At 34.1% G+C, this 17325-nt stretch overlaps 1 protein-coding gene across 2 annotated transcripts; it reads right to left on the reverse strand.

Annotated features, from left to right (window-relative positions):
* Positions 1-289: 289 nt before the first annotated feature.
* On the reverse strand, positions 290-16265 carry LOC123225750 (cleavage and polyadenylation specificity factor subunit 1). 2 transcript variants are annotated; one of them, XM_044649908.1, is made up of 26 exons: positions 15745-16262; positions 15519-15665; positions 15260-15413; positions 14519-14654; positions 13831-13976; positions 13344-13439; positions 13189-13241; positions 12726-12857; positions 11629-11680; positions 11417-11536; positions 10931-11065; positions 10075-10203; positions 9665-9742; positions 8835-8975; positions 7933-8027; positions 7152-7348; positions 5623-6410; positions 4993-5073; positions 4844-4909; positions 4679-4756; positions 4076-4306; positions 3252-3383; positions 2923-3099; positions 1864-2049; positions 966-1342; positions 290-708 (listed from the first exon to the last, which is right to left on the reverse strand). In XM_044649908.1, exons 1-26 carry the CDS (start codon positions 16065-16067, stop codon positions 594-596), a joined length of 4365 nt encoding a protein of 1454 aa, XP_044505843.1. In that variant the 5' UTR covers positions 16068-16262; the 3' UTR covers positions 290-593. The 2 variants fall into 2 exon arrangements, 1 of the variants encoding a protein (XP_044505843.1); XR_006504179.1 differs by lacking the exon at positions 290-708 and having other exon boundaries at positions 1144-1342; positions 2923-3092; positions 15745-16265.
* Between the last annotated feature and the right edge of the window lie 1060 nt (positions 16266-17325).

Below are 17325 nucleotides of genomic sequence, written 5' to 3' on the forward strand. Positions count from 1 at the left end.
TTTAGATTCAAAAATTTAGAATGACATGTTTGAAATGCGAATTAAACGAAAACACAAATAATTCATGTTTTTCACTAAGGATACAAGTAAAGTCATACATGGAACTCATAACACGAGGAAAATGTTTCCACAATTGTCTGAAGATTCTGAACACTACTGACCATGAGAATTAAGCCAATTATGCCCATGTAATCTGGGATTAACATCCTCTAAACAATGAACCAGTAATTTTAAGATTTGATCTTTCAATAAGTAGGCGGCGCATGCGGTGGCGTTGGTTGAAATTCTATTAAACTACAATAATAATAATAATATAATGCAGCAAAGTTAATATCTTTACAATATTTATATAGTTTATAGGCCCTTCACTTTATATGAATCTGTGGCTAGCCCTCAGCCCTAGTTCCATGGATACAACAATTTCAGCATGATTTTCTTCCTCTTCAACAGATAAAACAAGTCAATTAACTGCCGTTGATTCAATCAAACATGGAATTGGCAGGGCAATTCGGGTCACCGATGTTACAACTATCATCTACAAAATCTTTTGCGAGATTCTCGTGATGCTGGTTGATCAGCATTAGAGGCTGCTTTCACAAGAAGCTAGTTCCTAATGCAAGGTCATTCAGATTTGAAAGAATTTGTGAACGAGTTGTTCCGATCTGGTTAGCAATTTCCAGCTGTTCCTCCAATGGGAGCATCTCATAACTGCAAACAAGTAAAAAGACATAAAATGATTATTCAAAGCATAGTTTGCATCAATTAGCCAGGCAATAAAGTAGGTTATCCCACCTGAAGGGTATAAAGAAAAACTATGAAACGATAACGATTGGAAATTAAATAGTCGATGCCACCAAGATATCGAGATCATGCGAAATATAAGATTGAGTCATTTCTCCTAAAGGTTTTAAATTTGAAAATTATGCCCCTAAAAGCAATTATGCATACAGGAAGATGCAACTTACTGGCCAAGCAGTTCACAATCGACTATGCTATCAGGGCCAGGCCGATGGGCCTTTCCATTTGAGCGGAACTGGCGAAAAGCTCTTGGATTTAAACCAGCAACATGGGCAACAGCATCAACGAGCTTTTTCTGTAGGGACTGCAATCTACGAAAAGTGAGTTCATCAAGAGGAGCAATACACCCAATGCTACCATCCAGGGTACCAAACAATAATGCGAAGCGATTGGTTTTATCAGATCCCAAAGCAGCACCAGATGAGGTAGAAAGCATCTGCAACCGCAAGAATTTTGTGACATGGGCACCGACATGAAATTCAGCCCTTGCCAGAAGCTTTTGTCCCTTCCAACTCTCAGACATCTTTGGTGCATAATAGAAAATCTGCATCAGCACGTGCAAAGAGTTCAAAGATAGGAAAACCAACAATACCCCATAAAACAATCAACCTTGAGATCATTATTTCCAATTAACTGCACCCGTCTAACAATTAAGCAGAAGCCCTTAGAATACACAGAAGTTCAAAATGAAGATTTCCACACAATAACTCTAATACCTATAACATATATAAAATTTTGTACATATTGCAGACACTTGGAGCTATATTAAGTAGCAGTAACCATACAATCAAGCTTCTTTCTTATATTACATATATGTGTAAGAATGAGCCATTTCAGTGTAATATTCTTGAAGATGAGACGTCTGAGTATACAATAGGAAGACAACAGAAATAAACAGTGAACAGCAAACCTGAGCAAAATATAGTAACAGTTAAAAAATTCTAGAAATGACATAATTCATGCGGCTGAAGTGCGGTGAAAAAATAGATAGATTAGTTTCTTTTGATCCATGCCTCCTAGAGTAATATGAGTCATCTATGTTGCTCACATGGTGAAGTGGCTTACCTGGACATTTTTCTGGTCATCTGAAACCATGAGACTCAGAGTACTTCCATCTATCAAAAATTCTGTTGCAAAACAATCCAGCGAGCCAAAATCTTTGGCCAATAAGTTAAGTTGAGCCCCCTGTTCCTTCCAACTAAGAAAGTATATGCTTTTATGAACGTCACCAAGGAGGATAAAATTTTTTACCTGCAATAATGATTATATGATTATAGGGTTTTAGCGAAGTAGATGAAAACATAAACAGAACACACTATCTGAAGCAACATAATAAACATCCAATCAAACAAAGAAATATACATTTCTTAAGAGGTAAAAAAATGAGTTCCATAAAGGATTTAGTATTATGTAAGCAACCAGTTAAAAGTCAGGTTGCATTCCATACAACCAAAAATTAAATCCCAATGGGCAGCATCATTACATTTAATTCATGAAGAAAATAACGCATTCTCTATCTTAATCCAGTTAACATGGTAAGTAAAAATTAGTCAAGACTACAAGAACATTAAAATAATTCCTGTCATTTTTGCCAAACTATGTTAACTGGAACAAGTACCTAAGCAAGAATGATGAGTTTTTTTAACTTTTATGACACAGTCAAATGCCAAAGTATATTCCAAATAGCTTCACACCTACTATTTGGCTCTGAGAACACACGAGTTTCTGTGAGAATGATAGAGAAAAAGAGAGAAGAAGAATGTTGACAGCAAACAGTCAGCATTCTGCATTTTGAAGGAGTCCCTATGTTTTGCCATCTTGCTTCTTTAATATGGGATATAATTAACCCATCATCACATAGATTCATAACTCTTGCCAAGAATCAAGCACTTTCATACCAGTAACAGCCACTATATAGTTTTCTTAGCCCTTATGGAATTCAAGGCTAGCACAATGACTACAATACAATCGAAAGATATTGTTGCTAATGAATGTATCAGTAAAACCATACTAAAAGAGATTTAAATCAATGAACTCATGCCGAAATAAAAAAAGGATATTCTGAAATTGAGGGATCTCAAAAAATGTTGAACTGTAATATAGACCTAAGGAGACAAAACGTACAATATTTAGGCTCACGACATATAACGGAGGAGCATCATAAAAGGCAATGCCATTCAACTCAGTACCAGTCCAGTTGTGTAAAATAATTTTTGGACCAGAAGCTATCAACAGACGACCTTGAAGAGAGGCTACAGCAGATATAGCACCCTTCAATTCCTTTGAATAAACTTCTGCAAACTAAAAGGATTTATGATTGCATTAATAATAAATCTATAGGAAATTAACAATTATACAAAAATGGTTGTGAAAACAATAAACTCTCTACCAGAAGTAAAGCATGAGTGAAAATGAAATGAAAGAGTAGAAATGAACATATAATCTAAAAGTACCAAATTCTGAAGATTATCAGCATTTCGTCCTAGAGAAAACAAAAGGACACGTCCTCTTGCTGCAACATCCTCCCCTTGCACATAAGCAGTCCCAACAGCCAAAAGTGTTTCATTCTCTTTTGTGGTTGTATTCTGTGATAATAGACAAAAAAAGGGCGTATGAGACTCTAATCTAGATTTTCTAATTATAAGTAAGATGCACTCCCACCATTCTACACTGATATCCATTGAATTTTATTTTATTTTTATTTATTTTTTCACTCATGATGATTTTCCATTTTCAAAAATAACAACATGAATTTGTAATTAGGTCAATTACTAAACAGCCACTCACCAAAATCCACTGACAAATAGGTTATTCCAATTAAATGAGACCAGCACATGTCATTCTTTGATAATAATAACCCTTTTCACTGATGGTATGTTTCCCTAACTGTCGAATATATGAATTGATGAACTATAAAGGTTGGATCAATAACCCTATTTATTGTGGAGTTTTTTATGGTTCCCATACGGTTGGATGCATAAATTGATAAACTGAGAATGTTGGATCAAGGCCTCAAAGGTTACAGATCTGATTATGCAATTCCAACATATATGAGGTTGAAATGCCGTATGATCCCTCAGAGCTTATACTTAAACACTAACCAAAGAAATCAATGAAACCCAAAATAATCAAATCTGAATTTAATTTTCAGAAATGTTACGTTTTGATACTATCCTATCCACTATAAACCCATTCCACCTGTCCCAATAAACACTAAAAAGGGCAAGCCTATTAGTCTATAATGACAATATTTTGATTGAAAAAACAGTGAACTTACAAACAGCGTGACCATCCGCACGGTAAGAGCATTTTCAGAACTTTGCATTGGAATTGTAGCCCTTGTTTGCCAAGGACCACCAGTCCTTTCTGGTTCCATAATTCGAACCTCAAATTCCTCTACATAGTAAGTTCTATGGAGTTCAACAGAACCCAAATTTTGATTGTCAGTCTGATGGCCCACTTCTTGATCAATCAGCGATGAAAGAACTTGATTCAATGGCTTTGGAACCTGCAAAAGATATTGAGCACAGCATGGAAAGAAGAAACATATTAAGAATTACAAGATAATCTTAGCAAATAAACCCCATCTCCTAAATTAATAACAACAATTCAATTAAAACTGGTTGTAAGCAAATCATGATGTATTTAGTTTAAAAAGACAAGAAAACAATTTGAGGGCACCTATTTGCATGTTGCTGAGGAAGATTGTAAGCACATAATTGAACAAACCAGTTTGGACGTGAGTTGTGCCTGTGTGTGGCTACAATATTGGTTTGTCAAGATTACTATTATAATTTTAAAAAATGGCACTAGATTGAAAACATATATTATTGGAAAGATCTTAAGGGAATGACATTTATGAAGATAAAAAGTAACTTACAGGAACTGAAACTATTAGTGGGTATAAATTCTTCTCTGCGAAATAAGTGACTTGATGAGGAGTAGCCTTCAATGGAATCTAACCAGAAACATTAAACATTGTCAATCCTAAATTAATGTGATTCTGCACACAAGTATAGATTGTAAGAATAAGAAAAAGACCCACTTTTTGAACTGGCCAATGGTTATCATAGGTTGATATAGATGGAAACTGGCAAATCTTCAAGATACCCTAGAAATTTGAAACAAAAAACCTCCTTTAAGTCATGCATAAGCATCTTGTCTTGATAATGGAAGTAAATACTAAAGTCTGACCTGTGATGTAACATATATGAGCCCATGATTACAATTCACATTATGGAGAACAGTGAAGGCTAAGATAGACCCATCACATAGCTGCAAAAAAGGGAATAGAATCCCACTTGTCAAAATAATATAAGAACACTAAGCTTTCTGATCACTAATGAAAATTTTTTTCGAGATTAAAAAAATAAAATTTGACAACATGATCTTCAACAAAAAGCTGCAAGAAGAACATCAAACATTGCCTTTAATCTTGTTGTCATGAAGTACAAAAACAGAAAAGAACACAAAATTCAGAAAAAAAAAACTCCAGGAATTGTAATCAATTTCAAAACCTGAGTGGATATATATGAAAAAAGGAATCAGAATAGCTAAATCAAAAGGACTTGGTATAAATTTCATTATATACAGTCATCACATGTACAATCAAAGACAAACTCAAAGTCACAATTTTTTTAATAGGAAACAAAAACATACTCCAAAGTTAAACTTAGAAACACTGAAAAAATCAACCGATATTTATCTTACCTGAAAAAATGAAATTAAATCCTTATGTAAGACTGAAGAACTAAAAAAAATCTATACATATGCTGCACTAGACAATTCCTTTGCTTGAATAGCAGTAAATAACTAACTTCTCACCTGTGGATGAACCCGAAGTCGCTCTCTGAATACCATAAACCAAGTAGGTCTTGACCCAGAAAGGAAAAACCCTTGATGACCACTAATATTTTTGAAAATGGTAATTCTTTGGCATGGTTCTTCATTGGACATCTCCTCCCTTGTGTAAGCATCCAGTTGGATCCGAACAAATCTCAAATTTCTAAGCCTGGAAGCACTAGCATTCCCTACACTGGAAGAACCCTGCACAGAAATGGAATCCTCAATTTTAGAGGATCCCTCTGGACCCTCATATAGGTAGGCATGGTAACAAAGAATTGTCCCATCAGTCAATATTCCAAAAAGGAAAGGGCGGCTATGATGTCCAGACCATCTTTGCATGGCCAACTCAACAACTTTCATGTTCTGGATATTTTCTTTACGGCTTTGCCCAGTAACTTCTTCAGAATTTCTGTTTATATTTGTCTGGGAATCTTTGGATGGCTCCCATTTATAGGTATCAATAAGGTGAGTTCTTCCAGATAAAAATTTATCCACAGTGAAAACACAAATAAAATTTGGCACATCAAATATTTCTAGGTCACCACTCTCATAACAAACAACACAATATATATCTCCCTGATCAAGTGGCCCACCATCAGCACCATCAATGGACTCTCCTACACCAGTAGAAAGCCATGCATCAGTACTTGTCTTTCGGAGCCACGGTTCTGGTCCTTTATCATGATACAAAGTACAGGCAGATATTGGCTTCTTCAAATTTTCAATGGTAGATGGAGTCTGTATAGAAACAGTGCATGTAGAAGGATCTGCAATTCAAATTTCAAGATAGCCTGGTTAATCCCATAACAAGAAAAAGAAAAAACTAAGTAGAATGAGCTTGCAGAAGCCTCACCTTTGAATGCAGACCATATACATATATGCCCTAATATATACTTATATGAATCTTTAGCTATAGGAGCATGTTTATGTGTCCCACATGGCTACTTATTAGCAAGTGACAATCAAGAATGAAGATTTCATTTTCAGTGGATGTCGAAGTATAAAAGTTTGAGACAATTTTCCAATTTTATATAATCATGAACATCAAACCAACAAACTATGCAAACTGCTACAAACAGTAACTGAGTTAAGGTACAGATAACTTCCTAATCACTAATGATTTTCACAACAGCTGTGAAAAGAAGTTGGCGTCACAAAAAAAATCGGTAATTAGATAGGTTAGATATCAAAATTCACAGGCATCAGGTATCAATAAAAATAAAAGCAGGACAGCTATAACATACTAATCAATTCACTAATAGTGAAAGTGAATTATTAAAGAAAACATTGGGTTGATCAGATCCAATTTGTCCTCAGTTAGCATGCACATAGCCATGCAAAGAATAGATAAACTTTCACAATAACATAGGATTTATACAAAATTCTAGTTTTATCCACTATAATATGCATCGGCTGTGGCAAGTAACCTTAACAAGAAACTTACCTGCTAAGAACAGTGATATACTCAAATTACTAAACAGTAAATGATTACTCATGAAAGAGCATACCTCCAACAAGTAGTTGAATAGTTCCATCATTCATTCTCATCAACACATATGGATCAGCAATTGAAACAGACAGCACGGTGGGATTTTCAGAACCAGAACTAGATTCAGAGTTTTGTGCTCCAAAGCTTAAATCTTGAGTCATAAAAGAACCATCTAGAATTCGAGCACCACGTTCGAAGACCTGAACAACTCGACGCCTAAAGAGCAGACAAAGGTAAGAGAGAAGCAGATAACTGAGTTTTCTTTCTCTCTGACAATTTATATTCATAAAATTAAGCACTATTCTTAGTAAAATATAAGTTAGCCTAAAACAACCACATTTGCAATGTAATAGAAGTACTAAAATTAAAAAGCACAGCTCAGTATAAATCCACTTATAACTTGATTTTGTAAGTTGGCAGCCAAAGAAGCACTAGACAAGTAAACTACTGTAATAGTGAATAAAATTACTGAACCTAGGAAAATTATTCAAACTACACGAAATTATCAAATATAATAATTTACAAAAGTAAAAATAAGCAAAGTCATGGTGGGGAACAAGAACTTAGAATTATGATGTTGGGTAAAATAAAAAAAGAATAAAAGAGAAGCAACAGGTTAAATCAATCCCTGCAACCCCTCAAAAAACTCTAGCCAAAAGAAATTATATTAATACTATGAAAATATGAGTTGCCAATATGAAACAGTTGCATCTCCTCGCAGATATATGAAGCAAATAAAAGAACAATGAAAATTTTCCTAAACTATCATAACATCTTTGTGTAGTTAGGTATATACTCACCTTCCGAACAAATTCCCAGCAGCAACTGTTCTTCCTTGCACATAATAGTCCACACTTTCAGTGACTTCTGTCAAAAGATCAGCTGTTTCAAGTACCTATCAATATCACAATTGTTGTTGCATAAAGTCAGATTCTGATGCTAATTGCACCACCAAAGACGAAAAAAGGGAAAGAAACAAAAGGAAATGTGATATTTCAGATCTTCCATTTCTGTTTTCTCCACAGAAAGAATAAACTCTAGAATAGTTGGATGCCTACAGATCAGCCTTTCATTTTAAAATGAGACAGTAAATACTCATATTAACTGAAAATGGTCTTACAAAGCAAGGAACAGAGTTTTGGTCAGTTCCATATATCCTCCCCCCAAATCCCAGGAGTGATTGGACCTATAAAGTGTATCACTGATCCACTTTTGTAATTCTCTCTTCCTCTTACTAGTACAACATTTTCTATATCCTATCCAAAAAAATCATTCATCATAGAAGGTCAAAAAGCAAATCACTTATCCAATGTAATTACTTTGTAAATAATATGAAGCCAATGCTTATAGCATGCAAATAAAGTAAAATGCCTGACTAGCAAATTATGGCATGTTTCAACAGAGATTGCCTTTTGAACATCTGAAAGCCATTTAATTATAGCTAGTTCACAAGAATGTTCCAGTCCAAGAACTTTAAAAAAAAAAAAGATTCCTGGCATAACAAGAATAAATCTAGGATGCATCACTCAATGCCAATAAGAAGATAAAAAGATAGGCCTGCAAATGACCTATTATACCTTTAAACAATACCAACATAACACATTGCATCAACAAAAAGAAAATAAAGCTTTATAAATAACTCATGTAGAAAGTTTACAGTGATATTCAACTTCAGATAAAAAAAAAGGAAAAAACAATTTACCATTGTTCGAGCCTCCAAACTTATAATTAAATATGCATGATATTCATCATCATAGGCAGCCATTTTAGAAGAATCAGCATTATGACTGCGTGAACTCTTGTGGTAAACGGTCCAAATTCCTTTGCAACCTGGCAGCTCAACCTGCACAGTCAGAAGTTATATTATACAAAGACAGTGTCAGATGCAAGTTATGTCTCTTATCCAACCGATTTTGGGTGCATACAAACACACATTTAGAACTCTAACTCTAAGAACACCTTAGCGTAATGACATATAAATATAAAAATGTGCACATAGGTTAATAGGTTCCATGAAGAAAACATATTTAAGCAATCCATGCATCGGAATGGCAACAGGTTGGGTTGGCTAAGTAGCGCCATCTACTCTAAATCCCTTGTCAAATGAGTGACACACCAGAACCACACCAAGTCAAATTAGTAGAGGGAGTGGCAAAAGGAAATAAAAGTTCCAAATAGTAAAATGCGGGGAAGCCATGAGATGGGATTTTTTGCTAAAATTTAAACTTTATAAAGAAATTATTGTAAGCATGGCAACCCTTTCTAGCCCCAACACCACGATATTACAGTTGGCAACATCGAGCAGAGCACACGATCCCATATACGTTATCTGTTGTGTTCAATACTAAAGGATGGGTGTAAAATGGCTCCTCTAATAGAAGTCCACAAGTCCATTCTTCATCCTTCCAAAAAAAACAGATTTCAGACTTTTTCTATCCACATCTTGTAACAAAAAAAAAAAAAATTATAGCTGGTATACATCATAATAAGACAGATAAACCATTTGTCATGAAGGCCAAGATATGCACAAACCTCAGTAATCATTTCAGGGCGAATTGACTGCCGAAGTACACAGAGAGCACCATTCTTTCCATGACCAGAACAGCACACCTGAGAAAAATAAAACAATATCAATTACTAAAACTAAAGCACCCAAGAACCCAAACCAACCTCCTCCTCAATGAAAGAAGCATCAGAGAGTAATCCAAATTCTTCAACTCTGAAATAATGGTCCTCTGTATCATAAACCAACTAAATGAATCCAACATATACCTAGTTCAAGCAGATACTAAGCATAAAAAAGAACATGGATGCACCAAAGCTTGCAAAATGATACCAAGAAAGCATGCTAAGTTAAAGCATGTACTAAATCATTATTCTATGTTTCTTTCCTTGGAATATGCAAATCCCAAAAATTGGTGACTGCACATAAAAAAACTAACCAGTTCATAATTACTTTGTTTGGAAATTCCGGTTGCACTTGCATCAGCATTCATTCTCAAGCCATATGAAAAGTCCTTCAAAGGTCCAATGTTAACCAATGAATCCCTCACAGCAAAAGAAAATGTTTTCTGCAAGCATAAGAGGAGAGAATAACATTTGTAAAGAAAAAGATAAACTTCAAAAACCACATTGCAAATGATACATAATCTGCAACTGAAGTAAGAAAATGAAACATAAACTCTCTATAATAAATGCAATAAGTTGTTTGAAACTTAAACAGGAGAGCAGGCACGGTTTCTTATCAGCCCAGCTTTCTAATACAAGAAAACTAAATAGCCATATTGAGAGATCAAGCTTAAACCAGAATTTTTTTGGATAAGAAAAACTAGCAGTTTCTCAAACCAGCTAGAAACATGAATTCCAGGACAATCACTACAGTGTATTAAATCACTAGAGATATATATTACAAGGCTTGACTAAGCTCAATGATGCAAAAATTATACACATATCGATGCAGTTAACAGAGATTTAATATATCATGAAATGAAAAATGATTTACAATGGGACAGCTTAAAAATTTTGAAAGGAGGGCAATGGGCTTATAAAAATAGGTGCTGCTGTATTGAACAAAAAATTAAGTGTTACATTATTCCATAATTAGATCATACAGCCACCATTTGAAGCTCTTATGATGTCTTAAAAAAATTACTATGTCTTATTTTTATTAACATTTTTTTCACCTACCCTTCCCAGGACTTGTTCCTTCCAAATTTCAAAAGTTTTTCATGGTTGAAAATTAATGCAGAAAAATTAATAAGGGCATGGACCTGAACTGAATATAGAAAGGCACACAACCTGCACTGATTCTGTGTTATTTGGAGCCGAACCATACAAGGAAAGCTCCTCACCACTAACCATATCTTGCAAGGCATCAGAAGAAGACCTCCGCAATCGCTTTGCTGAAGAGTTATCACCATCAACATCTCCAAACTGAAGATTTGGCATTGCAGAAATTATTAGGTAATTACTTCTTAAAAAATTGAAATAGAAACATAAAGAAGTAAATAAAAAAATAGAAAGAGAAAAATGAAGTGTTGTTTCAAAAAATCAGTCAGCTGCAAGATTTTGTTTGAAACAATGCAATGGAATTTCTTTTCAAGTAGACAGGCATACAAAATCTGAATAGTTGGTACTAAAAAATAAAGCAAAAGATAAACTATACGAGCAACTAAAAATCCACAAAAATTAAAAGGTAATAACAAACATACAAGTTAAAGAAATACATTATTCAGATGAATCGTATCACTGAGTAGCAAAGAGAAGTTGAAGACTTCTGCTCACCTCTTCTTTTAAACCTGATGACGGCATTGAGGCTCCTGATCCACAAGAAAATTGCACAAGCAAACTGTCTCCCAGCCGACTCCCCAGAAAAAATAGTGAATTTCCAATTGTTGTGATGTCCTGAAAGAATTACAGTGACTTTTGTCTCATGCCAGATAAAATCAGATCTAAAAGTAAATAAAAAAACAAAGGGTAGAGCAGATGGAACTTACAGAAGTAAGTACTGAAGGATTAGACTTGGAAAGATCAAGCCTCTGCACAACCCTTCAAAAGAAAAAAGAAACAAACAACGCAAGCTATAAATAATGAAACTTACCTACATAAGTTTATTTTAAAAGAGAGGAGAATTATGTAATTGAAAAAAAAAAAAAGATCAAATTACAAATCTGGACCCGCAAGAAAGGCCAGTCAGATAGCTTTTGGATTGGACAGCTATAGCTATAGGTCTCCAAAAGAGGCCTCTTTTTTATCATTTTTTCCAGCTTCTCTACTTATATGTGCCTTCATGGTTTTTTCCTTTTTTTTTTTTTTGTGTATGCATGTGGATCTAGTAAGGAGATATTTGGGAGAAAAGCCTCATCCCCCTCCTAGATAGGGGAGAGAGCTCTGCAATCTTCCCCTTTATTTACCTTGGAATGAAAAAAACAGAATAAAACTGAATTTCACTCTTTTACATGATTCCAGAAAATATCACACCATGTAAGACCAACATACAAGCATTGCCACGAAGGGGGGGTTTTGGTTCAAGTTATTGAAGATTACTTTGGTAATCTATCTTTTATTCCCTTGTTTGGTTTGTCAGTAATAAAATATTACAGTAATCTTATATTATCAATGCTGACGTAGCAGGTAATATAGGTGGTAATCTGATTACCATCTTCACCTTAGGTATTTAAAGATTACCGAGACAATCTTGATTTTATTATAATTATATTATTATTTATTAATTTTTTGAGATAAAAATAAATTTATTTTTAATTAATATGATAAAAAAATATTTAAAAATAATTATATTAAAGGGCATTTAAGTAAAATAATTTACTAGTAATCTTTTATTACCTTTAACCAAATACAATAATTATTTATACCTATCAAATTTTATCAAACATAGTAATCATTTATACCCAGTAATCTTCTAAGTAATCTATCTTCAAGGTAATCTTTCTATTTTGGTAATAAAACATTACCCAAACCAAACGTCCCCAAAGTGTTATATCAAACTAACTAAAATAATAGTTCATAAGCCTTTGCCCAAAGAAATTTAAATTATGAACAAAAATTTAAATTGAAAATGAAGGCAAATCCCTACCGCCCATCATAAACAAGAGTCAAAAGTAGTAGCTCCCCAGTTTTTGTTGACAGCAAAGCCACATCATTTAACAACCAAGTGGCATTGGCAGCATCAAGTTCTACAATGAAACTTGATCTTGGAAGCTCTTGACTGAAATGAATCAAGAAATACAATCAGAACAATCATGCACACGCCGAAAAATAAAGAACAAGACAATGAATTTATGGAATGAAGAACACTACTAAACTTTTGAAATGCCTGCATATAAAACAACCCTGAAATCCTGATCAACAGATTAATAACTAAACAACATGAAGCTACATAACAGGAAGATTCTACTTCCCTACAATTTCCCTTTTCCAAACAAAAAAGGAAAATTGCATATGCATAAGGTCCACCGGTTGATAAATAAATTAATAAGGCAATACAATCTAATTTGTTTGTCATGGGAAGAGAAAAGATAAGAGGTAAGAGTCATTACCTGTTATCAGCAGAAACAGCATAATTGTTCAAAGCCAATCCACATGAGGCCGACTGCATAAATCAATAAGAGCATATAACAGAGAAAAAAGATGAATGAACACTGGACAACTAACATAAATCCAGAACCCATAAAAGAAAACCAAAAAAGTGTACCTGACTGTGATAATGAATTGTATTCGCACCAATGACAAGAACGCCACCAATTGGCGATGGCACTGCAAGTAGCTTGTAAGCATCATGGGGAAGATTCTGACATGATACAAAACGCACTTTGAATTTAAACATCAGAGATCATATAAAATTACAACAATAACACAGATTGCTAATTTGTGGACTATATGATAAAGCATCCATCCATGTCTTTAGTATTATCAAGAACATGCTAAATCTCAGAACTTGGTATTTTATGCCCTTGTCGCATGGATTAGAATCATTTTCCCTGGGGCAATTTTAATAGGGTGATAAGACAGTTATATGTTTAAAGGACACCTATAGACAAATTACGGATGTAACTGTAACAGTGTGCAAAAAGTCATGCAATTATAATTGATTTAACACCATTTCAATTGCAGTATTACACATATCCAAAGTTTTGTGAGCGAATTTGTAACTTTCAGATAGGTTTAATATCAGAATGTACCATGGCTGACCATATAAGTGGATGCTGCTTTAAAGTTGTGCTGATACTTAGTGCAGAAATCATGCAGGTATGGTGCTTCCATGACACACGCCCAGCCCATGTAAGCTCCCGCTCATGAAGGATGACCATCACAGGCTCAATATAACCTGTAAAATAAATATACCAGATCTAGAAAGAGATCAAGCAACAATTAAGCAGCTCTAAGGCATGAACAAATTAGTTAAAATATTTACTTTCTTTAATAATTTATCTAAACCATATTTTATGAATCTAATAGGACCAACATTCATCACAAACTAATCTAAACCACCATGGAAATCATTCAGAGCTAGAAGATTGTACCATGCACAGAAAAGAAATCAACTTCTGGAATTTACCAAGCATGAATGACTGCTGGTCATTCGTCAAGAATGTTATAGTAATAAATTTCCTTTGTATGTTTTATTTCTTCAGTACTCTCATCCAAGGACTTCATCTATTAACCCAAAAGAAAATCTCTCTAATGCACTTAAAAGCTAGTCTCCTCAGTTGTTCATACTAATCTATTATTTACCTTGCTACTTTGATTTCCCTTGGATCCTTACATATTAAGAAGAAAAAAGCCAAAACCTCCATTTAGCTCATATCTTGTACTATACTCATATAGCATTTTACAATCAGTCAAAGATAACTAACCAGTCACACTAACCATGTACAAATATAAAATCTTTCACATGCTTCATGTCTAAATCTCTCAAGTTGATAACATATGATGACTCGATACGGGCAGAAACAGCAGTTCCAGAACCAAAAGCATCCTCATCTCCAACCAAACCAGATCCACCCTGAAAACCAAAATTCCAAAATTAAAATTATTAAAAAGAAAATACTTTGAAACAAAAGCTGAAAATATAAAAGAAATCAACAGATAAATTCTAATCAAAACAAAACCATCAATGTCCTGGAAACATGAGTAGTGCTTTGCCACCTGAGAATAATTGAGGGAATACTTTCTTGTATCATATTGTCAGACATTTTGAAAGGTTTACAATTATATTAACAAATATGCATTTAGTGCACAAACCACCATTGACTCCTACAGCTAAATCCTAAACCGAAATTTATCAAGCCTAATTTAATTACAACATTTAAGGTTACAGCAAATTGTATTTAGTACAGCTTCTTCAAACAGAGATTTTTAAAAATATTTTTTTTGCATATAAGTTGGTTTTGTAGTTTTCAATAACAAAAATACCATCTTTTTTTCTTATTTCTCTTCTCTATAGGTACAAGCAAAGAAATATGTTTTAATGAAGAGAAAGTAATACAAGAGATTGCCAGATGTTCCCAATGTATTACAAGGTGACCTCAGAATTATCAGGAAATATTTAAGCTCAAAGTGATACAGAGTCATAACAATTTAAGAATAACTATATAGAACGAAAGAGACCTGAGCAGCCTTAAGTACTATCATTTGCAATCCGTATACAAGAACGCTGCCACACCTGCCTTGAGGATCAACCTTTAACACCGGGCCTCTAGCAAATGATTCTCTACCTCTTTTCAAATGAAGCCACTCCGGGCCCTCAAAACAGTGCATAGAGCTGTAAAAGGAGATTAACCTCCATCAAAATTTCAACTACATAATCTTAACAAATAATTTAACAACAATAAAACTTCCACTCAAGAAAAGGACATTCGATACATACGTTATACGAAGTCCATGAAGTGAATCATCAAACTCCAAAACTGATATTTTCGCATCTTGAAATGCCAAAATAATCGAGTCTCTTCTCCTTGAATTGTCACTCCCACCTTTTGACAATATAGCCATTGATTCCACATTACCATGCAATCTACAAACCAAAAAATAAAAAAAATGAGACAATAAACTGAAATTAAATTACAACCACAGCAAAGCAATTCCTTCCAAACCTGTAATGGCAAACGAGTTCGAGAGAAGCACCGGATACTCCATCCATTAAAATGCTGCGTTTTGTTTCTCCAGAATTTTTGGGCTCTTTACTTCCCTCTTCCTGTACCCTAACTACATAAATTTCGAGAATGTTAGCAGCAGTAACAATGAGGTTCGGGACCGGGCCGATTTCTTTCTTTGCGGGCCACTCTGATTCAAGTTCGTCCGTCTGAATTAACGGAATTTGAGGCACGTAGTCGGCGCGGCAGTGAGTGATGAAACCCGAGCCGCAGTGGGTTATGCCAGTTGGCCAGTGCATCATTTTGTAGGCCGCGAAGCTCATTTTGGAAAATTATAGGGTTCCGAATCGAAGCAAGAAAGAGATTAATTGTCTGTGCGTCGAGGTTTTTGGTTGTTTGAAGAGAGGGAAAGCTTAAACCCTAGTTTTCCTCTTTGGCGGGACGATGATACCTGAGTTCGTTTTGTCGCTGCTAGGAACTGAGTGACCGACTGCACCGAGTGTTCATGTTACGTGTACGGTCCGATTTGTTCTGCTCAAAACCAAAATATTTTGCGTTTTGAATCAAGCTAAACTTAAAAATTACATTTTCGTCTATAAAATAAAATACATAATTTATATATAAATTAAGGGGATATAATTAAAATTGACAAAAAAATTTTCACGTAAACGTTTTTAGGCAAATGTACTACTTTTATAAGTAAATTTTTTTGTAACTTCAAAAATACCCTCTGACTTATTACATCATTTTCAACCATTATGTGTGTGGAATGTCAAGGGTCGTACAAAGTGCGTAAGTGCGTGGGTGGGTGCAAGTGCGTACAGAATGCGTGGTGTGTGCGGGTGCATATAGAGTGTGTGGGTGTGTGGGTGTGCACGGAGTGCGTGGGTGCGTATAGAGTGTGTGAGTGCGTGCGGAGTGCGTACAGAATGTGTGGGTGCGTGAAGAGTACGTGAGTGCGTATAGAATGCATACGCACCCTCATATATATATATATATATATATATATATATATATATATATATATATATATATATATATATATAATTAAATAATATAATAAATATATATAATAATATAATATATATTTAAAAATTATTATTATTATTTTTATATATTATATTAAATATTATATGCATATTATATATTATATTAAATAATGATGCATATAATTTTACTCTGCACGCACCCCGTGCACTCCGCAAGCGCCCCGCGCGCTCCACACGCATTCAAGCATTTATTCTCACGTCTACGCACCCTGTATGACACCTACAGGGTTGAAATGGTATTTTTGGAATTATAAATAAATTTGCTTATAAATGTAAAATGACTGTACATTTGCCTAAAAATGTTTAAGCGGATAAAATTTTGCCTATTTTAATTAATATCCCTAAATTAAGAGGTTAACTCATGGCATCAATTTTAATTCATAAATAATTATAGGTCAAAAGACTTATTCTAGCCTAAGGTTTGGTGATAGACTCTCTCTGATTAATTTTTTAAGATTTAAATATTTATTCTTCTATTAAAATTTATTATTAAAATTAAAGATAAAAATATTATTTAATTAAAAATATTAAA

This window comes from Mangifera indica, chromosome 9, assembly GCF_011075055.1.
Source record: "Mangifera indica cultivar Alphonso chromosome 9, CATAS_Mindica_2.1, whole genome shotgun sequence".
NCBI classification, from domain to species: domain Eukaryota; kingdom Viridiplantae; phylum Streptophyta; class Magnoliopsida; order Sapindales; family Anacardiaceae; genus Mangifera; species Mangifera indica.